Source organism: Theropithecus gelada, chromosome 15 (assembly GCF_003255815.1).
Source record: "Theropithecus gelada isolate Dixy chromosome 15, Tgel_1.0, whole genome shotgun sequence".
Classification (NCBI taxonomy): domain Eukaryota; kingdom Metazoa; phylum Chordata; class Mammalia; order Primates; family Cercopithecidae; genus Theropithecus; species Theropithecus gelada.
This window is the reverse complement of record NC_037683.1, coordinates 20,008,622-20,036,204: the sequence shown is the minus strand read 5'-3', so window position 1 is coordinate 20,036,204 and position 27,583 is coordinate 20,008,622. Positions and strand designations below refer to the sequence as shown.

At 42.2% G+C, this 27,583-nt stretch overlaps 1 protein-coding gene across 2 annotated transcripts; it reads right to left on the bottom strand.

The window, feature by feature from the left end:
* Positions 1–26,134, bottom strand: PSMD5 (proteasome 26S subunit, non-ATPase 5). Of its 2 annotated transcripts, XM_025359929.1 has the most exons (10): positions 23,538–26,134; positions 15,509–15,653; positions 14,043–14,156; positions 13,525–13,653; positions 11,227–11,336; positions 8,565–8,707; positions 6,309–6,500; positions 3,199–3,308; positions 2,667–2,807; positions 1–581 (listed from the first exon to the last, which is right to left on the bottom strand). In XM_025359929.1, the coding sequence occupies exons 1-10, from the start codon at positions 23,708–23,710 to the stop codon at positions 324–326; spliced, it is 1,515 nt and encodes a 504-aa protein (XP_025215714.1). In that variant the 5' UTR covers positions 23,711–26,134; the 3' UTR covers positions 1–323. The 2 variants fall into 2 exon arrangements, with proteins under 2 accessions (XP_025215714.1, XP_025215715.1); XM_025359930.1 differs by lacking the exon at positions 13,525–13,653 and having other exon boundaries at positions 104–581.
* Between the last annotated feature and the right edge of the window lie 1,449 nt (positions 26,135–27,583).

The following is a 27,583-nucleotide window of genomic DNA, read 5'->3' as shown; positions in this document are numbered from 1 at the left end:
AAAAAAAAAGAAGATTGTATGTCCATGAAAATTTCGAGGGAAGAAAAAAACTTCCATCTTGTTGCAAAGATTAAGGCAGTGAAAGGAATCTGAAAAACACTGGATTATAACCAAGCTTGCCTGCTCTTAATGCATTCCAAACTCCTAGTTCCACTTTGCATTTCAGTGTAGACACATAACAATGTTGGTGACAAAGTAACATCGGACAATCCATGATAATTCTTGGGGGAAGGAAGTCTCTTTTGTGAAATATAGATGGAGTCAAATGCCTTAGGAGAAGTTTTGGTCAAAGCGTGGTCCTCTACATGAGACTCCAGAAGAAATCATTCGGCTCCTTCTACTGCTGTCGTGGAAACAGGTTTCACATAGTATGGACCTTCACTCAGGTAAGTTCTGAGCCTCAAATAATTTGGGTTCCCAAAGATTTCTGCAATTGTCTTGGAATTGGCAAGTGCTTTCACTAGTTCATATTTGGCATCCTTTGAAGCTTTGTCATGCTCCACAGACCGGTCCACCACATATTCTACAAAACCTGGACTGTTAAACATAAGTTTCTGAGCCCAGGGTTGGTTTGCAATGGCCTGAAATGGAAGGCAGAAAGAATACAATTCCCCTGAGTCAAAGTTAAGTTTGTTAGTGGGATGACACAATATTTACAAAGAAATCTGGCAACATGAACTTTAAAAACGTTACCTTTTGTCTAAGTAAATTCCTTCCTGAGAATCTAACTTAATAATCTTAAATACAAAAAATCTTTGTATACAAAAATGTTCATAATAGTGTGAAAGTTATAATATAAATATCTAATAATGGGAGAATGGTTAAGTAAATTATGGTATATAGTAATAAAAAATAAACATTAACAGTGTTTACAAAGAATAGGAAATGACATAGGTAAACCTTTTTAAAAATTCTACTTCTAAGTCTTTTTCAAATTTTAAGATTAAGTTTTTCAAAACCTATTACATTTTAATGAAAAAGAAGTAACAATCAAGTTTATGGTCTAGTTTTTTCCTCTCAAAATGCATTCCACAGACAAGTAGCATCACCATCACCTGCGAGCTTGTTAGACATTCAGGATTCCGGGCTCTGCCCCACAACTCCTGAATTAGAACCTACATTTTAATAGGATTCCTAAGACGAATGTTTGAGAAACTTTGGCCTGCCTCACAACCAAGCATGAAGGTAGGCAGAAATAAAAATAGTTATCCCAACCAGAAAATAGAAAATTATTTCTACAATGGAATAAGCACAGGATAAGGCAGAAGAGCAAAACCAAAATAAACCAATAATGAAAATACTAAGCAGGAGCCAAAATGGCCATCTCATACAAGAACTATTTACAAGGGTGAAGCAGTCTTAAAAAAATGTTTCTGGTCAGCTGCGGTGGCTCACACCTGTAATCCCAGCACTTTGGGAGGCTGAGGCGGGCGGATCATGAGGTCAGGAGATCAAGACCATCCTGGCTAACACAGTGAAACCCCGTCTCTACTAAAAATACAAAAAGAAATTAGCCGGGCGTAGTGGCGGGTGCCTGTAGTCCCAGCTGCTCGGGAGGCTGAGGCAGAAGAATGGCGTGAACCCGGGAGGTGGAGCTTGCAGTGAGCCAAGATCGTGCCACTATACTCCAGCCTGGGAGACATAGCGAGAGACTCTATCTCAGGAAAAAAAAAGAAATGTTTCTGAAGATTATAGGAATACCTGTATCCTTCAAGACCCAGATCCTGTATCGCATCCTCAGGAAGCCTTCCCTCTTTTGTCCCTGCCATTCTCCTTATTCCCTCCCAGTCTAGGCCATGTATGCTGTCTGAGATCCCATTATTGATAAGATTACTAAAGTGATTACTACCTTTCTATGCTGTGGCTACAAAGATAAATCAGATATGCTTCCTGCTGTCAACCAACTCTACTTAATAGGTGAGACAGGTCAATAAATAAACATTTGCAAAATAATATAACAAATAGAACACAAAGGTATAATCCTTACCACAGCTGTAGTAATGTAAGTACCTGTACAATTATATTTACTGCCTCGCTCCTTCAATAGGCAGGAAACTACATGAAAGGAAGGTCTTTATATATTTTCTTCACTGTTGTATGCCCTTCACTGAGCAAAAACGGAAACTCAACAAATGTTTGCTGAATAAATAAATGCAACATATGAGAGCCAACATTGTTTAACTCAACCTTATCAATCTGGGCAAAGTGTGCTGAAGACATACCGGAGTTAGTCCTTGACGAATGAGCAAGAGGTTAAGAAGCAAAGTTAAGGAAGAGTGTTAGATACAGAGACCCCAGCAAAGGTTCAGAGACACAAACAGTTTGGTACCACTGGAGCATTAGGTGCCAGAAGTCTTATTTTCTACGGGGGAAATAAGGATTAGGAAGACCAGGGTTAGGTCAATAGAGGATGGCAGATAAAAAGTCTGGAATTAACTGCGTTATCCCATAGCATCCTGTTCAAACCTTAAACAGCACCTAGTATCTTTTACTGAAACAATATGTTTACACATCTATCTCCCTCCTTAGTCTCTAAGGTAGCAGAAGGTAGAAACTATACCATGCACTTGTGCATCCCCAGAGATGGCACAGGCTCTGGCTCACTGTAAGTACTCAAGTGTTGAACTGGCAGGCTCCCAGAAGGACCTATGGAAGTGAATACCTACCGTAAACACTTTTAAGGCAGCACAGTGTAGTTCAGGGAAGGGTTGACTACTAATGCCACGGAAGAGCTCCAGTGGATCCCGAGATAAAGCAGAAAACCAGGATTCTGTCATCCTCAGAAGGTCATCAGTCTGCTGCTCAGGCTACAGGAAAGAAAAGGAAAATCTCATCACAAAGTTAACTGATCTGGAGAAAAGCACTTATTTGGAAGTCAGACACCTGAGTACTAATGGCACTCTGTCATTAATTTGTTGTGTGATACTGGCTAAGTTTGGAGGACTCTTTCTCAAATCCAGCCCAGACCTTTCCCAGTTTTCTCTGAATGTGGTTGATAAAGCAATCTCTAGAGTCTCTTCAGTTCTAACACTCTATGATTCCATTTTAAATTAAAAATGTCACTAGTCATACGAGGGTTATCTCCTTGTATTAAGAGAAAAATGGCATTTACTTCATCACATTTATCATGTTGATTCATACAGATTTATTTTCCCAAACATATCCCACTGTCCTTCATTAATTTCCCAATCTACTTACTGGTAAGTACAGAAGAGATGAAATTGCATCCAAACATCTAATTTTTAGCTCCACTGGGGCATTCTTTGATTGATGTCCTATTCTCATAAGCAAGCGTTCAAAGCGAGTTCCTTTGAAGGGTAACAGTGAGATTCTTCTTTATTATGGTAAAATATACACAACATAAAATTTACCATTTTAATCATTTTTAGTGTATAGTTCAGTGCTATTAAGTACATTCACATTGTTGTGCAACCATCATAACCATCCTAGAACTTTTTCGTCAACCCAAACTGAAACTCTGTATCCATTAAACAATAATTTCCTTTCTTCTCTACCCTCATCCCCTGCCAACCACTATTCTACCTCCTGTGAACTGGACTCTTAGGTATCTCATCTAAATGGAATTGTACAATATCTGTCCTTATGTGTCTGGCTTACTTCACTTAGCATAATGTTATCAATGGTGCAGATTCCTCCATGCTGTAGCATGTGCCAGAATCTCATTCTTTTTAAAGGCTGAGTAATATTCCATTGTATGTATATACAACATTTTGTTTATTGATTCATCTATCAATGTTCATTGGGTTGCTTGCACCTTTTTTTGGTTGTTGTGAATCAAATGCTGCTACGAACATGAGTGTACAAACATTTGTTTGAGTCTCTGCTTTCAATTTTTTTTGGTATATACCTGAAAGTGGAGCTGTTGGATGAAGGAAATGTAAAATGCACAAAGGTTACAATTTCTCCACATCCTAACACTTACTATTTTATGGTTTTTTTTTTTTTTTAAAGTAATAGCCATCCTAATGGATCTGAAGTGAAAAATGAGATTTTTTTTTAAAGTATGCTCTCATACACTATGACCTCTACCAACCTAAACCAATACAAAAATAAGCATGTAGTCAGAGAACCAGTGACAGGCCTAGAACACACAATTACACACAACACAGCATATATAAGGCAGAGTTATAAAACTGGAATCAAAGGACCTGGATTTGAGTAGCAGCTGCCCTAATTTGTATGACCTTAGAAATTTTCTTAACTCCTCTAAGTTTCATCTACCTTATCTGGAAAATGAAAATGACAATAGTATGTTCTTTACAGGATTGTAAAAAGATTGTCATAGGTAAAAGCACTTAGAAAACTACATACAACAAAAATATCAGCCGTGATACACAACAGTGTATTTTCTTTTTCTATTCTCTAATTTTTAGTTTTTTGAGGTGGAGTCTCGCTGTGTCGCCCAGGCTGGAGTGCAATGGCGCGATCTCGGCTCACTGCCCAGGTTCAAGCGATTCTCCTGCCTCAACCTCCTGAGTAGCTGGGATTACAGGTGCCTGCCACCACACCCAGCTAATTTTTGTATTTTTAGTAGAGACTGTTGGCCAGGCTGGTCTCGAACTCTTGACCTCAGGCGATCCACCTGCCTTGGCCTCCCAAAGTGTTGGGATTACAGGCATGAGCCACCTCGCCTGGCCTCTTTTTTAATTTTTTTTGAGATGGAGTCTTACTCTGTCACCTAGGCTGCAGTGCAATGGAGTGATCAAGGCTCACTGCAGCCTTCATCTCCTGGGCTCAAATGATTCTTCCACCTCAGTTTCCCGAGTGGCTGGGACTATAGGCATGTGCCACCACACCTGGCCAATTTTTTTGTTGTTGTTGCCAAGGCTAGTCTTGAATTCCTGGGCTCAAGCAATCCTCCCCTCTTGGCCTCCTAAAGTGCTGGGATTACAGGTGAGATAATTTTCAACATATGTGTCTCAAGAATTTTAGTAATTGGGCTGCATATTATTTTGTGTGTATAATTTGTTGTGCTGTTGATTCTCATGGATGTTCCATAAAAGTATCTTTCTTTTTTTTTTTTTTCTTTTTACAGAGTCTCGCACTGTCACCCAGGCTGGAGTGCAGTGGTATGATCTTGGCTCACTGCAACCTTTGCCTTCTGGGTTCAAGCCATTCTCCTGCCTCAGCCTCCCGAGTAGCTGGGACTGCAGGCATGCGCCACCATGCTCAGCTGATTTTTGTATTTTTAGTAGAGATGGGGTTTCACCATGTTGGCCAGGCTGGTCTTGAACTCCTGACCTTAAGTGATCCACCTGCTCTGGCCTCCCAAAATGCTGGGATTACAGGCATGAGCCACCTTGCCTGGCCTCTTTTTTTTTTTTTTTTTTTTTTTGAGATAGAATCTCACTCTGTCACCCAGGCTGGAGTGTAGTGGCACGATCTCAGCTCACTGCAACCTCCACCTGCCAGGTTCAAGCGATTCTCCTGCCTCAGCCTCTCAAGTAGCTGGGACTACAGTTGCACAGTACCATGCCTGACTAATTTTTGTATTCTTGAGTAGAGACAGGATTTTGCCATGTTGCCCAGCCTGGTCTTGAACTCCTGACCTCAGGCAATCCACCCACCTTGGCCTCCCAAAGTGCTGGATTACAGGCATGAGCTACTGTATCTCGTAACACGCCAAAAGTATCTCTTAACATGAAATCATATAACAAACTTTTATTTTCCTTTCTTGACATTACAAAAAAACCCAAAATTTTGTAAATACTCCCAACAACCCTGAGAAGTAGTTGTTATGCCATTTTTATAAATGAAGAAAATGAGGCCTAGAAAAGCAAAGTGAGTAAATGAAGTTCAAAAAGCGAAGTCAGGGCTGGACACAATGGTGTGGACCTGCAGACCCAGCCAATCAAGAGGATGAGGCAGGAGGATTGCTTGAGCCTGGGAGTTTGAGGCCAGCCTGTATAACAGAGAGACACTCCCAATCTGAAAGAAAGAAAAGAAAGAAAGAAATAGAAAACCCAAGGACATGAATTCAGGCCTTTTTGATTCTAGCCCATCATCTGTACCATGAAATCTAGTCAAAGAAGACACAGAGGGGAAACAGGAAACAATGTTTGGTTGAAATAGATTGGTAGAAACCTAAACAGTGAAAAGTCAAAAAAAAAAAAAGGTTTTCCATAGTAATTATTAGACTTTCAGATATGAGTCCAAGGTTATGGTTAACAAGACTGCCACCCATAAAATAGTTTCTACAATGTAGTTAACCCACCAGCAAATGAACTTACACATTGAACCCCTGTCAAAAATTAAGATATCCCTGAACAGGGCCAAGTCATACCAACCTGTTTTCTGTAAAACCTGTTTTCCTTCAACATTGGATCCCAAGATTCCAACTGTGTCTACAGCTACACCAGTCATAGTGGGGTCCTGACTTTCTGTCATTTCAAAGACTTTTTCCACAAAGATAGGATAACGCTCACAGATCTGTTGAGGACTATCCATGACAGCCAGGTTTCCAAAAAACTTCACGAATCCTAAAGAGATTTACAAGAATATATTTTAATAGGGGAACAAGACAGCATGAATTGTGGGCCCTATAACTTCACAGGAATAGAAATGAACTGCAGGCCAGAAAGCGTAGAAAGGTTACAGTAGTGTGTTGCTTGGAGATCAGAGAGACCATTAGGAGATTCTGAAGGACCTGTGATGTGTGATCCTGAGAGAGGGTGTCAATGGAGCTGGGACCAGCTATTGAAGTACTGGCATATGCAAGAGGGAGAACAAAGAAAAAGGACCAGTGGATACAAATTATAGGAAGCCAAGTTTAGACTCATTACCAGGAAGAAATTTTTAAGTGGATATGTTCATTAATAAATGAAATAGGTAGCTAGGTAGCTAGGCTACCTAAGGAAGGCATACATCTCCAATTTCTGGAAGTGTTCAAGAAAGACTAATTAACCAAGACCCAGAATAGAATGGCAAGAGTAGATCCTACAATAAAGATTCCCACTCAGAGACTTGATTAATCTGTGAAACATACTGTAAATGTCATTACTAGTATTTTTATTTTTTTGTTGATATTCAAAAGAAAAATTTCCTAATGTTCTAAATAGCACTGATGTTTCCTGAAAATCAAAGTCAACAGTACATAGCTCCCACAGCAACAGATTCCACCTCAGTAAGAGGCTACAGGTATCTTTTTAATAAAATTAACTTTTAACTGACAAATTAAAAAATCATATATCTTTATTGTGAACAATGTATTCTGAAATACGCGTATTTTTAATTTTTTTTCTGCTTTCGTGAAAAATGTCATTAAATTTAAGAATTTTGGTGGGGAATGCACTGAATCTATATGGTGCTTTGGCAGCACCAACATTTTAATAATATTAATTCTTCCAATCCATGAACATAGGATACCTTTCCATTTATTTGTGTCTTCTTCAATTTCCTTCATCAGTTTTTATAGTTCTCACTGTATAGATCTTTCACCTCCTTAAATTTATTCATAAATATTTAATTTTTTTGAATGCTATTGTAAATGGGAATGTATCTTTTATTACTTTTTCAGAGTTCACTGTTAGTGTATAGAAATGCTACTGATTTTTATGCACTGATTTTGTATCCTGCAGTTTTACTGAATTTATTTATTCATTCTAACAGTTTTTTGGTGGAATCTTTATTCTATATATTAATATAACACTACATCATTTACAAATAGGGACATTTTCACTTCTTTCTTTCTGATTTGGATGCCTTTTGTTTTTTTTATCTTGCCTAATTGCTCTGGCTATAACTTCTTGTAATTTATTGAATAGAAGTGGTAATTGTGGACATCCTTGTCTTGTTCCTTTTTTTTTTTTTTGAGATGGAGTCTCACTCTGTCGCCCAGGCTGGAATGCAGTAGAGTGATCTTGGCTCACTGCAATCTCTACCTCCAATGTTCAAGGGATTCTCCTGCCTCAGCCTCCTGAGTAGCTGGCACTACAGGCGTGTGCCACCATGCCCAGCTAATTTTTTTGTATTTTTAGTAGAGACGGGGTTTCACTGTGTTAGCCAGGATGGTCTCGATCTCCTGACCTTGTGATCTGCCTGCCTTGGCCTCCCAGAGTGCTGGGATTACAGGCGTGAGCCACCACGCCTGGCCTTGTTCCTGATCTTAGAGGAATGCTTTCAACTTTTCACTGAGTATGTTAGCTGTGGGTTTGTCATACTTGGCCTTTATTGTGTTGAGATAGATTTCTTCTATACTTAATTTGTTAAGAGTTTTTATTATAAAAGAAAGCTAAAATTTGTCAAACGCTTTTCCCCGCATTACTTGGTTTCCATCTTTATTCTGTCAATGTAGTATATCTTATTTATTGATTTGTGTATGCTGAACCCTCCCTGCATCCCTAGGATAAATCCCACTTGATCAGGGTGGATGACCTTTTTAATGTGCTGTTGAATTTGAATTTGGTAGCTCTAGATATCTTCTAAACGAAATCAGCTCTAAGGAAAACAATCCCTGTCCACTCCCAACCCCAACCCCCTGCCGTCAGAGATAACTCAGAAATAAAACATGCACCATCATTTCCATAGGCATCAGTGTTTCTTACCTGGCAAATAGAAGCTAGAGAAAGGGTCTGAATCTGCCCCAACGATTATATTAGAAATTTGGTCAATTACTCCTTCTTGAGCAAGATACTGTCGTCCATGATGAGTATATGCCAGTGATGTCACCATTTCTATACAGGTGGCTCTAAAATGTCAGAAGGACAAAAACAAGATTTTTGCACAGGATTTGCATAGTTTATAGATTGCTCTCATATAGGTTATCTTATTTAATTCTTCCCATCATATTTGAAAGGTCAATAATCTTGGCTCCTTTCACATGAGGCCCTAAGGCCTAGAAAGTTGCAGTGACTTATCTGTAATCACATTGTTATTACAGACAGAGTTTAGATTTAAATCTAGACCTTCTGATTTGAAGTCCACTATTGTTTCCACTATAACCTAGCTGCTTCCTAAAATATTTTTTTAAATTTTGTTTTATTTTGAAATATCAAACATACACAAAAGTAATGAGAATACAATAAGCCCCCATATACCCATAACCTGATTTTATGGTTATGAGGATTTTGCTTTACTTATTTCATCTCTTTTCCCTACTTTTTGCTGAACTATTTTAAAGCAAATCCTAGTCACCCTGCCATTTACCCCTGTGTACTTTAGTATGCATCTCTGCAAAACACGTGTGTTTCCTCACACAATTATAATGCTACTGCCACATATTAAGAAATTAACAATAATTCTTTGGTATCATCTCATATCCAACCCTGATCAAAGAAAATAACTAAAAAATTTATTTTTACAGTTGGTAATTGATCCTAAAGTGTTTTGACTGACCATTGATAGGGTTTTTTCCTATGTCACAAAATTTGATACAATGCTAAAAAATAATTAACAAAATTAATTGTCTCATTAGGTTGAGACACTCAAATGCACTGAAGCAATGTAACTAGTGACTGATTTACTATATGGGTTTAATAAATTCAGCCATGTTTAAAGAACACAGGACAATCAGAAAATCATTTAAGATAAGAAAAATCAAAACCTATATACACAAAGATAACTATAATGCTATCATAACAGCAAAATACTTGAAGCAAATCAACTGTTCAACAGTGAGGAGGTATTAATAAGCTGTGGAATATCAACAAAGGAACATTTGGCAGATATTAAAGGGGATTTAGGGAATGGGGGAATAAAGGGTGGAAGAGACTGGAATTAACAATTCTTTGAGAACCTATGTCAGCCATTGTACTGCTTTCTAAGGTCAATTAGCTTAATTCTTTTTTTTTTTTTTTTTTTTTTTGAGACTGAGTCTGGCTCTGTCGCCCAGGCTGGAGTGCGGTGGCCGGATCTCAGCTCACTGCAAGCTCCGCCTCCCAGGTTTACGCCATTCTCCTGCCTCAGCCTCCCGAGTAGCTGGGACCACAGGCGCCCGCCACTTCGCCCGGCTAGTTTTTTGTATTTTTTTGTAGAGATGGGGTTTCACTGTGTTAGCCAGGATGGTCTCGATCTCCTGACCTCGTGATCCGCCCGTCTCGGCCTCCCAAAGTGCTGGGATTACAGGCTTGAGCCACCGCGCCCGGCCTGCTTAATTCTTACAATATCTTTTTATTTATTTATTTTTTTGAGACGGAGTTTTGCTCTTGTTGCCCAGGCTGGAGTGCAATGGCGCGATCTTGGCTCACTGCAACCTCCACCTCCCGGGTTTAAGCAATTCTCTTGTCTCAGCCTTCCCGGTAGCTGGGATTACGGGCCCCTGCCACCACGCCCGGCTAATTTTTTGTATTTTTTTTAGTAGAGACGGGGTTTCACCATATTGGCCAGGCTGGTCCTGAACTCCTGACCTCAGGTAATCCACCCGCCTCCGCTTCCCAAAGTGCTGGGATTACAGGCGTAAGCCACTGTGCCCGGCACAATATCTTTTTCAGTTACTGTTCTGAGAGATGAGGAAACTGAGATGTAGAAAGCTTATAATAACCTGTCCAAGGCCAAACAGCTAATAAATAGTAGAGAGGTATGCAAGCCAAGTCTTCCTCATTTTGAAAAGCCCATATTCATTTTTCTTTTGAGACAGAGTCTTGCTCTGTTGCCCAGGCTAGAGTATAGTGGTACAACCTCTACCTCCCAGGTTCAAGCAATTCTCCTGCCTCAGCCTCCCGAGTAGCTGGGACTACAGGTGCATGCCACCATGCCCGGTTAATTTTTGTGTTTTTAGTAGGGACAGGGTTTCACAATGTTGGCCAGGCTGGTCTTGAACTCCTGATCTCGTGATTCGCCTGCCTCGGCCTCCCAACGTGCTGGGATTATAGGCATAAGCCACCACACCCGGCCTAGCCCGTATTTTTTCTATCATGCTATACTGTTGCTATTTAACAATGCCAAAATAAATGCATATGACAAACTATTAGTAATTCAAAATGGCAGTTACCATGTGATTGCAACTGTTTAAGAGCACACAGGACTAGGGACAGGGAACACAGTCACTTGAAAGTAGCTGAATTGTCATGTGGGGCTTTGCCAAGTTCCAGTATGTTGTCATGATGTAACTTGAGCAATTTTCTAAAGGTCCCTCCTTCAGGACACACATCAGTCATGAGATTGTAACCTGGGCAAAGTCTCTAATAGAGAAAATCACAGACGTCCCAGGGTTGTTTCCCAGCCCTTCAAAAGAGGACATTTCACTTTAAGAACTCTCAGTCAACACACCTGACCAACACATCCTCACCAGTCAGCTCTCTCAGGAGCTGGGTTACCAATCCACTTGTGGTACAGTAGTTTAAAGATTCTGGTGACACAGAAGAAATCTCTACAATTAGCTGAAATAAAAAAAAAAAAAACAGAAAAAGAAAAAGGTCAAAACAGCCCTACGCCTGATAGATCTCATTTTAAGTTAAACATAGGACTAGGTACTTTCTATAAATGAGTTTTAAAAAATCTATTATTTAAGTAGAAAAACTTCAGTGAACACATAAGAAATTACTTTGGCACAGATTATTATTATTTTTGAAACAGAGTCTTGCTCTGTCACCTAGGCTGGAGTACAGTGGCATGATCTCAGCTCACTGCAACCTCTGCCTCCCGGGTTCAAGCGATTCTCGTGCTTCAGCCTCCCGAGTAGCTGGGATTACAGGCACATACCACCACACCTGGCTAATTTTTTTGTATTTTTAGTAGCGATGGGGTTTTGCCATGTTGGCCAGGCTGGTCTTGAACTCCTGGCCTCAAGTGATCTGCCCACCGTGGCCTCCTGAAGTGCTGAGATTATAGGCATGAGCCACCATGCCTAGCCACCTTGGCACAGAAATGTTCCATTATATCTGGAACATTTATATACTTTCTTGCCCAAGCAATCATCAGTCAAGGTACAAAAGCCTCAATCAGCCACAACAAACGGATTATAAAACCATTCACTCATTCAGGCATTCTGTCAGTCAGTCAGTCACTCAGTCAGTCAATCATTCACTTACTCGTTCAGCAAGTATTTGCTGAGGTCTTACTGAGAGGTATAGGAAGATACTGAAGGGTTTTAAGCAGAGAAATGACACAGTCAGATTTGGACTTTTTTTTTTCTTTTGAGACAGAGTCTCGCTCTATCGTCCAGGCTGGAGTGCAGTGGCGCAATCTAGATTTGGACTTTTAAAAGACCATTCTGATTGCATGTGAAGATAGACTAGGGATGATAAAAACGGATGAGTGGAGACCAGTTTGGATGCAAATATAGTAGCCCAGGTGAGTGACACCAGTAAGTTAGTCTAGGGTGGTAGAAGCTGTACTAATGAAGAAAAATGCATGGGTTTAAATAAAATCGACACAATGTGATGACCAAATGGATATGTGGCAGGGAAAAACAGGCTCAGAATGAGCCAAGGTCTAATACCCAACTAAGCAAACTGTGAGACAGGGCCAATTCGTTGCTCTTGTTTTTTATTAGGGGGTTAGGGTGGATAAGGAAGATCAGGAATTTGATTTCAGCATGAGTGTGAGGGACCTAGAATATACCCAAGGGGCCAAGAATGAGTAAGCAGTTAAGCATGAAGGTTTGAGCTCAGAAGAAAGGTCTCAGTTGTAAGTTTACATCTGAGAGTCATCATCACAGATGGGAAGTGAAATCATATGATGAGTAAAACTGCCTAGGAATGAGTATAGAGTACAGTGAAAGCAGGGCTTGGAACTCTGTTTTCACGAACTCCAACAATTAAAGATTCAATGGAGGATAATGAGCCAGGAGGCTGAGAAGAAACTGAGAGGCGGAAGGAAAAGCAGCATAATATGGTATGACATGCAAAGAAAGTGTTCTGAAGAGGGAATTAAGACTGCAGAGGATTCCATTTCAAATATGCACCCTATTAATAGTGTGTGGCCTTGGATCAATTGCTCCATCAATATGAGGTTAATGATAACAATATACAAAGTTTACTGCAAGAATTAAAGATAATATATGTCAGTATTTTAGCATAGGGCTTAGTACAAAACTGGTACAAATAAGGGCCATTTCTTCTTATTACTACTACAAATTTTTTCAAGTCTGGTTTCGTTATCTTCTGTATCATAGTAATTATACTGCACTATAAATATATATATATTTAGAAAGGGTCTTGCTCTGTTGCCCAGGCTGGAGTGCAGTGGTGCAACCACGGCTCACTGCTGCTTCAACTTTCTGGGCTCAGTTGATCCTCCCACTTCAACCTCCTGAGTAGCTGGGACGACATGCACATACCACCATGCACAACTAATTTTTAAAATCTTTGTAGAGATGGGGTCTCGCTATGTTGCCCAGGCTGGTCTGAAACTCCTGGCCTCAAGGGGTCCTCCTGCCCTTGCCTCCCATAGAGCTGGGCTGTATATGCCTGTCTCATATACTAGGCTGGGAATGCATCCTTATATTCCCAGCACCTACTGCAAAGCCAAACACAGATTATATACTCAGTGAGCCATCTTGCTTTCCAGCATAAGCCAAACTGCATTCTGCTTTGTAAGCATGAGAAAGTATGCTTTTTATCTTACCTCATACACCCTGTATCGAACAATGTCATTTGTTTTCATTACACTTTTCAAATCATCCAGCAGATTGCTTTCAAATAAAGCCTCCAGTCCAGCTTGGGTTAGTGATATTCTTGACAGGGATTTGATGGCCTTATAAAGAAAGAAAATATCTCTTATGTCCCCAAAATACAGAATATTATTATCTACTTCATAAGACTGATGTGAAAATAGCGCACGGAATGCACCTTGCCCAATGAGCATTCACTATGTTTCAGCTATTATTTATAATTGGAAAAGACACAAGGTGTCCCCCATAGAATTATGATGGATACTGTAGATATTTATATCCTAGAAAATAAAAGGGATTTACTAGTATTTACTTGACAACCATTTATTTTATACAATTCATATGAGGTTGTAAATTCCATTACACAAATCATCCATTCTAAACCTTCACCTCTCAATTCAGAAGGCCTTTCTTTATCTTTTGGGACACCAATGTCTCTGCACATTTAAGTCAATGATTCTAATAGACTCACCGCTTTTGCTACAGATAGATTCTCTCCACCGATGCAATAAACAATTTGTTTTAGTAATTCAGCATTATTTAGAATCTCAGTAACAGCATCAGAATTTTCAACAATTCTTCCAATCTGAAAGAAAAACAATCAGAAACACTCTTCTAAAGTAGGGCAACATACAGTAAACACACAATGGTCCAATTTCCTTACTGCACAGTTATTTTAGGAGTTAGTGATCACAGCTATATATCAAGTCATTAAAAAATCAAAATGACCTAAATTCATTCAGTCAAACACACATATGGCATAGTCACATCTGTTAAAGGAAAGAAAAGAAAGCGGGTAAAGTGGTAAGATAGCTCAGTGAGTGAAAACAATACAAACCCAGCTCTATTTTTAGCTACACTGACCTTGCACAAATTTTAGCCCCGTTTCTTATCCGTAAAATGGGAACACAATATTTAATTCCAGGATAGTTATGAAGATTAAATGAGACCGAATAGGCAAAGCACCTGCTACAGTGTCCGGCATATAAATGGCCAGTGAATAAACTGGTATCTTCTCCCCTTCCCCAAACTTTTTCTTTTTCTTTTTTTTTTTTTTTTTGAGATGGAGTCTCGCTTTGTGGCCCAGGCTGGAGAGCAGTGGCACGATTTCGGCTCACTACAACCTCTGCCTCCTGGGTTCAAATGATTCTCCCACCTCAGCTTCCCGAGTAGCTGGGATTATAGGCACCTGTCATCATGCCTGGCTAATTTCTGTATTTGTGTAGAGACAGGGTTTCACCATGTTGGCCAGGCTGGTCTTGAATTCCTGACCTCAGGTGATCTGCCCGCCTTGGCCTCCCAAAGTGCTGGGATTACAGGGTTTTTTTTTTTGCTGAATAAACACAGAAAAGGAAAAACAGTAGTTCAGTATCTATTGGGTAACTGTTTAGCTCCTAACATTTCAACAAGATAATCCTTAGCAGCAGCTCTTCACTCAAATAGTAGGATGCTTTGGTTACCAGGATGATAAGAGTTACTGTATTAATTGTTGGTTTAGTGGCCTTTACAATAGCATTTGATTCATCCAGTGTAACAGAATCTAAAATGGCAGAGAGCTATTTGAACACATAGGAATCTTTTTCTTTACACTAGGAGCTCCTTGAAGGAAAGTAACTGGTTTTGTTAATCTTGGTAACTCTAACAGCAAATGGCACCATGCCTGGCATATAAAAGGAACTCAGTCAGTATCTGATTAATGAATGATTTAGATGGTACTTAATGGAACTTCTTTCATTTGCTTGTATCTGCCAGGTTATAGTTAGCTATGCACATTGGAATAGACCACACATTTTCCAGGAGGAGAGAGGGAGCAGGGCAGAGGGAGAGAAGGGAAGAGGGAAGGAGAGAGAGATACTATGCTTTCTTCATCTTTCTGTCCCAGTACAGAACCTGGTCCAGAGCAGGTGGTCAATGTCGGTTCCTAGTAAAATTTCATACCTGGGAAAGGGTGAGGATTTTTACAGAATCATCAGGGTGAATTAGTCCCCTCTGCAGGTCAACCCTGAGGTTCCGGGCCATGTGAACTGGTTCCATAGCTTGCAGCAGTCTCTCCAGAATGGATACACACAAAGCAGTCTTTTCCCTGAGGAGACATCATAAATCTTATTAGTTCATATCCTGCCCAGGTAGGAAGTAACAACCTAATAATAGCTGAAGCTTGGGTCAGCATCTCCTCCACATAGACTTCTTTTTGAAACAGCAGATTTCACTCACCTATTAAACATTTGCAAGAACCTATTATGCGTATTGCCTGTGCTGGGGCTACAAAGAAGAATAAGATATATACTCTAGTCTTTTTTTTTGAGATGGAGTCTTGCTCTGTTGCCCAGGCTGGAGTGCAATGGCCCGATCTTGGCTCACTGCAACCTCTGCCTCCCAGGTTCAAGCGATTCTCCTGCCTCAGCCTCCCGAGTAGCTGGGATTACAGGGGCCCGCTACCACGCCTGGCTAATTTTTGTATGTTTAGAGATGGAGTTTCAGCATGTTGGCCAGGCTGGTCTCGAACTCCTGACCTCAGGTGATCCGCCCGCCTCGGCCTCCCAAAATGCTCGGATTACAGGCTTGAGCCACTGCCCCTGGCCTTTTTTTTTTTTTTTTTTTTTTAAGACAGAGTCTCGCTCTATTGCCCAGGCTGGAGTGCAGTGGCGCAATCCACTCACTGCAATCTCCACCTCCCGGGTTCAAACGATTCTCCTGCCTCAGCCTCCCCAGTAGCTGGGACTACAAGTGCATGCCACCACACCCAGCTAACTTTTCGTATTTTTAGTAGAGACGGAGTTTCACTGTGTTAGCCATGATGGTCTCGATCTCCTGACCTTGTGATTTGCCCACCTCAGCCTCCCAAAGTGCTGGGATTACAGGCATGAGACACTGTACCTGGCCTGATATATTCTCTAGTCTTAAGGAGCTCAATCCAATGAAAGATATAGAAAAAAAGGCAACTGTAATCCAGATAAATGCTATAGGCTAAGACTAGAAACTATAGGAGCTTAAAAAAGAACAGAGGGTACAAAGAAGGCTTCCCAGAAGGGTAACATCTAAACTAAATTTTAAGAAGTAGGAGTTATCCAGAAGAAAGGTGTTCTAGGTAGAGGGAGTAGCAGCACATAAAAAGGCAGAGAGGATAGTGTTACACTTTGAAGGAACAAGTAGCTTAGTATGACTGGGGTCAGAATAGGAGAGAGGTGGTGAGAAGGTAAAAGGGCGAGGTGAAGGACAAGCACTGAAACTGAAAAGATGCACAGAAGCCAGATTCTAACAGGTATTTTATGTCATGCTTGGAATTTAGACTTTTTCCAGAAAATCACTGGCAAGCCATAAGTGGTTTTAAACAAAGAAGTAAAATGACAAGATCTGATTTATAGAAATCACTCTGCACCAGTGTTAGGGGAAAAATTTTCAATTACAAGGCAGTAAATGGTAAGAGGTGATGAAGGAGTAAACTAGGGGAGCAGCAGTAAGGGTAGAGAGAAGGAGGAAGAACTATGTAAGAGAACCTGATGACTACCAGTGGTAGATACAGAAGATGTTTTCAGAACAGTTTTCTTGTCTCTTAATAGACACTACAAATAAATGGGCTAATATATTGTTAGTAGTAGTATACAATTCAACTGGTACAACTTTTCGGGTAGGTAACTACATGATACAAATGAAAAGCCTTAAAAATGAATATACTCTTTTAATTCAGGGATTCCACTTTGCATAATTGAATCTAAAATAGTATTAATAATGTTTTTACACCCAAGATAATAGAAAACATGCTATTTTCACAAAACTTGCATACAAATGTTCACAGCAGTGGAAACAATCCAAATGTCCACCAAGTGATGAATGGATAAATATGTGTTATGTGCATATAATGGAATATTATTCAGCCATAAAAAGCAATGAAGTAATGACACATATTACAACATGAATAAACCTTTAAAATATTATGCTAAGTGAAATAAGCCAGACACAAAAGCTTTCCTTTTGAGAATGATTCTATTTATATGAAATGTCCAGAATAGACAAAATCCATATAGAAAGTAGATTCTGCTAGGCGCGGTGGCTCATGCCTGTAATCCCAGTACTTTGGGAGGCCACAGCAGGTGGGTCACCTGAGGTCAGGAGTTCAAGACCAGCCTGGCCAACATGGTGAAACCCCATCTCAACTAAAAATACAAAAAAAATTAGCTGGGCATGGTAGTGGGTGCCTGTAATCCCACCTACTTTAGGAGGCTGAGGCAGGAGAATCGCTTGAACCCAGGAGGCAGCAGTGGCAGTGAGTCGAGATAGTGCCATCGCACTCCAGCCTAGGTGACAAGAACAAAATTCTGTCTCAAAAAAAAAAAAAAGTAGATTCAGGGATTCCACTGGTTGCCAGAGGCTGGAGGAAAGGGGAAGAGGAGGAATGGGGATATTTATAAGCATGGCTTTTCCTTTATAAAAAAAAAGTGATTACAGGTAAAATTTACCATTTTAACCATTCTTAAATGCACAGTTCTGTAGGAGTAAGTACATTTACTTTGTTGTCTAGCCATCACCATCGTCCATCTCCAGAATGTTTTAATCTTCCCAACCAGAAACTCTGCATCCATTGAACACTCCCTATTCTCCCCCTCTCCAAGCTCCCGGCAACCACCATTCCACTTTCTGTCTCTCTAGATTTGACTACTCTAGATATGTAAGTAAAAACATACAACATTTGTCCTTTTGTGTCTGGTTTATTTCATTTAGTACAACATCTTCAAAGTTCATCTGTCAGAACTTCCTTTCTTTTTAAGGCAATATGTACAGTATCCCATCATATTTATATACCCCATTTTGTTTATCCATTCATCCCTTCATCACCACACCCAGCTCAATTTGTTCTTGTATAGATCATGCGTTTGGTGTCATATTAAAGAAGTCTGTTTAACTCAAAGTCATGGTGTGCAAACCAACACTTTGGTTGCACACATGTGTTGCGTTGCTTCTGTGCCTTTTAAAATTTTAGCCAATCTAATAGTGTGCAGTAGAATCTCACTGTAATTTTAATTTGTATCTCCCTAATGTTGAATATCTTTTTGCGTACATATTTACCGTCTGCACTTTTTTTTTTTTTTTTGAGACGGCGTCTCGCTCTGTCACCCAGGCTGGAGTGCAATGGCATGATCTCGGCTCACTGCAATCTCCACCTCCTGCGTTCAAGTGATTCTCCTGCCTTAGCCTCCCCAGTAGCTGGGATTACAGGTGTCTGCCATCAAGCCCAGCTAATTTTTGTATTTTTAGTAGAGACAGGGTTTCGCCAGGTTGGCCAGGCTGGTCTCGAACTCCTGACCTCAGGTGATCCACCTGCCTTGGCCTCCCAAAGTGCTGGGATTACAGGTGTGAGCCACTGCGCCTGGCCCCATCTATACTTCTTGTTCAAATCTTTTGCCCATGTTTTAATTGGGTTATTTCTTGCTATTTAGTTTTGAAACCTCCTTACATATTCTGAATACAATCCTTTATCAGATATATTCTTCACAAAGATTTTTCTCCATTTGTGCATTTGTGACTTTTCTTTTTTTTTTTTTGGCGAGGGGACGGAGTCTAGCTCTGTCGCCCAGGCTGGAGTGCAGTGGCGCGATCTCGGCTCACTGCAAACTCCGCCTCCCAGGTTCACGCCATTCTCCTGCCTCAGCCTCCCGAGTAGCTGGGACTACAGGCGCCCGCCACCGTGCCCGGCTAATTTTTTGTATTTTTAGTAGAGACGGGGTTTCACTGTGGTCTCGATCTCCTGACCTCGTGATCCACCCGCCTCGGCCTCCCGAAGTGCTGGGATTACAGGCGTGAGCCACCGTGCCTGGCCACTTTTCATTTTCTTAACTGTATGTAAACTTCAAAGAATCTATTTTTTTTTTTTTTTTTTTTTTTGTGACTGAGTCTCATTCTGTTGCCCAGGCTGGAGTGCAGTGGTGTGACCTCAGCTCACTGCAACCTCCGCCTGCCAGGTTCAAGTGATTCTCCTGCCTCAGCCTCCCGAATAGCTGGGACTACAGGTGCCTGCCACTATGCCCAGCTAATTTTTTGTATTTTTAGTAGAGACTATGTTTCACTGTGTTAGCCAGGATGGTCTCTATCTCCTGACCTCGTGATCTGCCCGCCTTGGCCTTCCAAAGTGCTGGGATTACAGGCATGAGCCACCACATCCGACCAATTTTGTATTTTTAGTACAGACAGGGTTTCACCATGTTGGTCAGGCTGGTCTCGAACTCCTGACCTCGTGATCTGCCCACCTCAGCCTCCCAAAGTGCTGGGATTACAGGTGTGAGCCACCACCCAGCCTGAAGAAGAATGTTTTATTTTGATTAATTCTACTTTGTATCACTTTGTATCACTTTGTTCTTTTTTTTAGACAGGCTCTCTCTGTCACCCAGGCTGGACTGTAGTGGAGCAATCACAGGTCACTGTAGTCTCACCTCAGCTTCCTGAATAGCTGGGACCACAGGCATGAGCCACCACACCCAGCTCAATTTGTTCTTGTATAGATCATGCGTTTGGTGTCATATTAAAGAAGTCTGTTTAACTCAAAGTCATACATTTTTTTTTTCCTATGTTTTCTTCTAGAAGTTTTATAGTTTTAGGTTTTATATTTAGGTCTATGATCTCTCTCATACACTGCTTGTAGAAATGTAAAATAGTATAACCACTTTGGAAAACAGTTTGCCAGTTGCTTAAAAAGTTAAATATACACCTACCATACCATCTAGCCATTCCACTCCTAGCTATTTACTCAGCGAAAAGAAAGAATATTTTTATGTAAAGACTTGTACATGAATGTTCACAGCACTGTTATTTTTAATATCTCCAAACAGAAAGGTGGGACTTGCTAGCGCAATGCTGCTCTTTATGCACTAAAAAGGTTTATGGAGATGTTTACATATGCATATAAAGGCACAGCACTTTTCCTTAAACTTATGTCACAGAGATCTTTATTCATGTCTTACTGCAGACCTTCTCCCTATGATGATCCTATTATGCTGCCACTTACCTTTTTCTAAGATGGTAAAGATAATGATCAATAAATACTGAGGAACTCAGAGACCCGTGCAGGTGTGGGTCCTCTGTATGCTGAACGCCGGTCCCCTGGGCCCACTTTTTCTTTCTCTATACTTTGTCTCTGTGTCTCATTTCTTTTCTCAAGTTTCTCGTTTCACCTAATGAGAAACGCCCACCCACAGGTGTGGAGGGGCAGGCCACCCCTTCAGGAAACCATGGAAAGGATTAGCACCAACTGACTTGAGATGTATGCTCACTGGGGTTACAGGGTGGGAAGGACTTGCTAGAACAGGAATTTCAGAGGTAATGAGAGGTCAGACTAACACTACAGACCTACCAAGAGGGAAAAAATGAAGGCTTGACTTAAAGAGGAGACAAATAAGAGATATTTCATAGGCCGGCCCAAATAATGTTAACTGATAGACTTCATGAACGGAGAACACTTACAGAAAAGGAAGGAATCTTAGAAGGTCAGAGTGAAGAAAGTGCTCTGAAATCATCCAGTGTTGATTCAGTGGTTCACAATCTTTTCAAGTAGTAAGGTCACTTTAAAGTCTTTGGATCACAAACATTTCAAAACTCTTTTAAATGATCAAAGCATCAAATACAAAGTGGGTTTTTTTTTTCCTTTTTTTCCCCCAGATCCAGGTAAGAAAGAATTATAAAATTTTTTAAAATCTTATCTTATATATATATTTTTAAAGACAGAGTCTTGGCTGGGTGCCGTGGCTCACGCCTGTAATCCCAGCACTTTGGGAGGCCGAGGCAGGTGGATCACTTGAGGTCAGGAGTTCGACACCAGCCTGGTCAACATGGTGAAACTGCATCTCTACTAAAAACACAAAAATTAGCTGGGTGTGGTGGTGGTGGCACGTGCTTCAGACTTTGTCTCAAAAAAAAAAAAAAAAAAGACAGGGCTTCACTCTGTCACCCAGGCTGGAGTGCAATAGCACAATCTTGGCTCACTGCAACCTCCGCCTCCTGGGCTTCAAGGGATGCTCCTGCCTCAGCCCTCAAGTAGCTGGGACTGCAGGCACGCACACCCAGTTAACTCTGTTTTGTTTTGTAGAGATGGGTTTCACCATGTTGCTCAGGCTGGTCTTGAACTCCTGGGCTCAAGTGATCCACCCGCCTCAGCCTCCCAAAGTGTTAGGATTACACAAGTGAGCCACTGCTCCTGGTCTACAAAGTGTTTTTATTTTTATTTTTATTATTTTTTTGAGACAGAGTCCCATTCTGTCACCAGGCTGGATGCAGTGGCGTGATCTCGGCTCACTGCAACCTCTGCCTCCCGGGTTCAAGTGATTCTCCTGCCTCAGCCTCCTGACTAGCTGGGATTAGCCATGCCTGGCTAATTTCTGTATTTTTAGTAGAGATGGGGTTTCACTATGTTGGCCAGATTGGTCTCGAACTCCTGACCTTGTGATCCACCCACCTCGGCCTCCCAACGTGCTGGGATTACAGGCATGAGTCACAGCGCCCAGCCTATTTTTGTATTTTTAGTAGAGACGGGGGTTTCACCATGTTGGCCAGGATGGTCTCGAATCTCTTGACCTGGTGATCCGTCCGCCTCAGCCTCCCAAAGTGTTGGGATTACAGGCGTGAGCCACCGCGCCCAGCCTACAAAGTGTTTTAAATCAAACACTACGGATGTGAAAAAAATAAAAAGTAAAAGTTGTCCTACTTTTTTCAGACCCACTTCCCTAATAATACTTTCTGGTGTGCCTTTGCAGATATTTGCAATGTTATACAAGTTATACAAGCCTGTGGGGGTTGGGAGGATTGTAATCCTTTTTAAAAATTACAGGTTAAAATTATAGATTCATAAACCCTGCAATTTTCTTTTTCATTCAACAACACAGAAATCGTTCCATGTCCACATACATATATACATCTACTTCAACGTCTTAAATAACTGCATAGTGTTACAGAGCAGTAGTGCATAATTTGGAATCCCCTGTTAACGGATATTTAGATTGTTTCTAGTCTTTTGGTGTCACACACGATATGTTACAGATATTCTTGCACATAATACTGTAGGGTCCTCCAGTCGCCCCCTTTCTTTCTGTGTGCTGATGGAAAATCAGAGTGCCTTGATTGCTCTCTGACCTAGCCAGCAGCAGGTTTCCCTAGCAGGCTTGACCATAAACCCGGGGCCTTGAACATTCCCAGGCCTGATAAAGGTACCTAGGCTGTTGCCCAAAACACTGGAAGAAACTGGCCTCAATCCCGAGCCAAATTCCTTTAAACTCTCATCTAAACTCCAAACCCAGGAACACCTCTTTTCTCCCGGTGTCCGTCTTGATAATTTCTGCAGCCCTCCGTAGGTTCCCCCTAAACCCTTTTGGACGGATCGCCTTGGCATTCAGTGCTTCTTTCTCTGGCATCCCAACCAGCCACATCTCGGGAAGGTTTGAAGCACTCCCTTGTGGGAACTCCCTTGCCGCTGTTTTTGGGGCGATTCCAGCCTCGGGTTCGAAAGAACAAAATAACTGCACATTTTGTGCGCGCATACTTGCATTAAATTTTTGTGTAACAAGAATGACTGGATGAAAAGGCATGTGAATTTAAAATGGTGATGGTTCTTGCCACATTGCCAGGACAGGATCCTTTTAGAAGAGGTAACAAATCAAGAACCTGTACAAAGAGATGTGGAATGCTCCTTGTAAGTGGACAGCTTTGCTTTTCTCCTTTAATTTCTATCTGAAGGAGAAGGCAGTGCCTCACTGCTCAGAGGCAGCGAGGCCAGGCGACGGGAGAAAACACCCTGGGGCACTCTCAGAGGCTGAACCTGAATCCCATCTCCTGCCCTCTGAACCTGGGATCCTTCCCTCTTTGCAAATTTCGGCTACTTTCCACCTCCCCTGTGACTGGGAAAAGCGCTGTTCTTGCCCTCAACCACTCTCGTGTCCATATTTAGGGGTGCCCCTCTCCTCGGCTCAAGGCCCCGGGGTCCTCTCACCTATGGTTCTCATTAAGCAGGGAGAAGAGCGGGCCGAGGCGCAGCTCCGCCGCTTGCTCGCGAAGCTCGTTGAGCGGCACTGCCTGCAGCACTGAGTGAAGAGCGCGTAGCTCCTCCAGCGGCGCTTCCAGCCTCGCTACCTCCCTCAGCAGCGCCAAGGCCTGCGCCGCCATCTTGCCCCTCCCCACGCAGGGGCTGGCCCAGCGGCCCGGTTCCCGGGGCGCTCCCCTGAACGTCGCGAGATCTGCTGATCACAGCCTCCTTGTCCCTGAGATTGCTATGGGGCTGCCAAGCCTCGCGAGAAGTGTCCGTTAGGGCCGTGTCAACTGTAGCCAGTGGCTGCGGCTCCCTCTGTCTGGCGTCATCTAGGGCGCTGCTCAGGAGATTGCAGAGGCCAGTTTTCCAGTTGGCTTACGTGTTTATCGCGTAGGGCAAGACTTGCCAAATTCCCGGCCAGCGGAGCGGCGAGGATGGGGACTTACGGGAAGTTAAAGAGCTTCGTGGGCGGCCTCGCGGCTCCAAAACCAGGCTCTAGGCGGCGGCGACCGCAGCCGTTAGGGAGGCCACCGCGGCTACGACCGCAGGTGAGGCCGTCCCAGGCGGAGCGGAGGCCTGGAGGGGAATCTTGATCCTGGGCCAGACACCTGTCAAGAGGAGGCGGAGCGTCGTGCCTCCAGGAAGACTGGATGAGTATTCTGCAGGAGCCGGACAAAGGCGTGAGTAATAGGGACGTGCGCCGCCTTGTTGGTGTTGATCAGTCCACCAAGGAGAAGCAGCTGTGGGCGCGGTGGCCGTGCCTGTAATCCCAGCGCTTTGGGAGGCCGCGGCGGGAGGATCGCTTGAGCCCAGGAGTTCGAAACCAGCCTGGGCAACATAGTGAGAACCCAGTCTTTACCAAAAAGAAAAAAAAAAAAAGAAGAAGAAAAAAATGAGTGCGGTGTGGTAGCACGCACCTGTAGTCTCAGCTACTCGGGAGGCTGAAGCGGGAGGCTCACCTAAGCCTGGGAGGTCGAGGCTGCAGTGAGCTCTGATTATGCCACTGCACTCCAGCCTGGGTGACAGCAAGACCCTGCTTCCCCAACACCTTGGCGCCCTCCCCCGCCCCCCAAAACCAAGAAAAACCAGTGTGGAGAGTTGGTCGCCCATCTGCTCCAAGCTGCTGTATATTCCCGGTAATGTAAACATCGTGAAGGTGGAGATCCAGTTAACCTTTTAGGTGGAGGGCCAGATGATAGAGGGCGACATCTGACCGGGAAGGCCATCTGCAACCAGGGCTAATATATCCACAGGGAACCAGTAGGAAACATCTGGGGAGGACAACCGAAATAAGTATCATGGGAGCAAGGGGTGGTTTGAGAACTTTAAAAATCGCTGCTGTTTTGCAATGTACCAGGTTGATGGGGAGGAAGGACCCTTAAATGCTGAGTGGGCACCGAGTATTCCAAGCAACTGGAGAGAGGCTATGTGCCTCAACAGGTCTTCAACACCAAGGAGACGACCCATCTTTTCTGTGCATGCCTTCCTACTTTTGGGGCAAAAGACAAAACTCTGGAAAGCTTAGAGGAAGCTAAGGACAGGATTTCCCTCATTTTTTTTTGTGGCAGTGCCTCAGGTGACAAAATGATAAAACCACTGCTGCTTTACAAAGACTCTAATCCCCCACTTGTCTTTCAGAAAGAGATAAACGCCTTCCTGTTTTCTTGTGAACACACCCAGAATCACCATTGCCACTTTATGGATTGGTTTTGTTATTTTTTTATCCATCAAGTCCGAAGTCATTTAACAGAAAAAAAAATCCGGAAATCAGAATGTTGCTAATTGTGGACGGAGGTCCCAATCACCCAGATTCATTATTCTTTGTTCATTCTGATGTTGATTGTGTTTCTCCCTCAGGAAGGCCCTAGCTTTCTTCAGCCCTTGGGTTAGGGTATAATCGAAGCAGTTGGGAGGTATTACACCAAACATATGTTTGACCACTTTGCTGACTGTATTTTAAAAAACCCTCGCCTTACTCTGAAAGAAACATGGCAACAGTACAATATTGCTGATTCTTTGGTAGTGATAAAAGAGGTGATGGGTGATATAAAATCAGCCACTCTTAAGCTTGCTGGAAACTGTGGGAGGATGTGTGAATGATGATGCATTTTCCCTAGAGCTAATGAAGAAGTTAAAAAAACTTAGTGTCTGCAAAACAGGTGGGTTTAAGATTCATTGATATCAGGGAAAGTGAAATTAGTGAGCTACTCAAGTTTCAATCTTTAGTCACAACTGAGAGTCTATGTCCATAGGAAGAAGTCTTTGCAGACAGAGGAAATTGAATGCTGTCTGATGCCAGACCTCAGGCCTCACTGATGCTGCAATTGATATGGATCCTTTCCTGTATTAAAGCTTGGCTTTTAAAAAAGATTTCAATAAATTGCTTATACCTATAAAGAGATGCAGAAGAACCTTCAAAATAAAGCAAAGGACTTGGAAAGAGAAAGAAGACATGAAGAAGAGGATGTCATCTAGGTGAAGGTGATGGATACAGAATCTGAGTCTGAGGGGAAATCTGACTCTGAATCAGGATCCGATAAGGAGCAGGACAAGATGGAGGATAAGAAGCTGCCAGAAGAAAAGCCTGGACCCTCTGGCATGGCACTCAGAGTCTTGATATGTCTGAAGAAACTGTCCAAGCCATTAATGTGAAGTTGAACCTTTGGAATGTAACCTTCGAAGTGAATCTGGAGAGAGTAGAGGTATCTGAGTTGAAGGATGAAGAGGTTCCAGAGACCATCCTTCCCTTGTTACGCTAACATCATTTTCATAATTACCATCATCCTTTTCATCACCAGCCACACATCCCTATCATTTTAGTCATGTAACAAACATTGCGCTTAAACTCCGCAGGGTCCTGAGCTAAACTTGGGGACATCGGCTCAGGAAATCATCTCAGGATCTGAGGTAAATGGTCATTAACAGTTCCATTCTTATTAATGTAATAGCTCTAAAAGATCATGGTCTTGATTTTAGTGACTTAAAATATAAAGGTTTCCTTAGGACCACTCAGCCTCATTTTCTCTAACCATATTCTATAGATAGTAAGTTCTTCAATCACAAATGGAGGTTTTCAGAGTTTACATTGGTAGTTGACAAGAGACTACTTGCTCTTGAATGACATGGCCTTACGTTTTATAAGCGGTTTCTTGTTTTGTTTTGTTTTTTTTTGAAATTGAGTCTTGCTCTGTCGCCCAGGTTGGAGTGCAGTGGAGCAATCTCAGCTCATTGCAACCTCCACCTCCCGGGTTCAAGTGATTCTCCTGCCTCAGCCTCTTGAATAGCTGGGATTACAGGTGTGTGTCACCACGCCGGCTAATTTTTGTCTTTTTAATAGAGATGGAATTTCACCATGTTGGCCGGGCTGGTCTCGAGCTCCTGACCTCAGATGATATGCCCGCCTCAGCCTCCCAAAGTGTTGGGATTACAGGTGTGAGCCACTGCACCCAGCCACATTTTATGAGCACTCTTAACGTTAATCTTCTCTGTTAATCCTCACTTCAGACCTATGAAGGAGATATTAGACTTTCCTTTATGAGAAAAATCCCCTGAAAGCACACAGAAATTAAGTAACTTGCTTGAGTCTGCACAACTAACAATATAAATGACAGGAGTAGGCCTACAACTGATTAACTATTGGATTTTGTCAGACACTTTGCTAAGAAGTATATTAGGCCTTTAAGAATTTCTAAGGCCGGGCGCAGTGGCTCAAGCCTGTAATCCCAGCACTTTGGGAGGCCGAGACGGGCGGATCACTAGGTCAGGAGATCGAGACCATCCTGGCTAACATGGTGAAACCCTGTCTCTACTAAAAAATACAAAAAACTAGCTGGGCGAGGTGGCAGGCGCCTGTAGTCCCAGCTACTCAGGAGGCTGAGGCAGGAGAATGGCATAAACCCAGGAGGCAGAGCTTGCAGTGAGCTGAGATCTGGCCACTGCACTCCAGCCTGGGTGACAAAGCGAGACTCAGTCTCAAAAAAAAAAAAAAAAGAAAAAAAAATTTCTAATCC

Excerpts from the sequence above, each read along its gene's own strand:
- PSMD5 (XM_025359929.1), bottom strand. The coding sequence starts at position 23,710 with ATGGCGGCGCAGGCCTTGGCGCTGCTGAGGGAGGTAGCGAGGCTGGAA. Across the intron at positions 8,708-11,226 it reads GGTGAGGATGTGTTGGTCAG|AGCCACCTGTATAGAAATGG; the intron begins GTGTGTTGACTG and ends CTGACATTTTAG. Across the intron at positions 6,501-8,564 it reads CTCTAGCTTCTATTTGCCAG|GATTCGTGAAGTTTTTTGGA; the intron begins GTAAGAAACACT and ends AAATCTCTTTAG.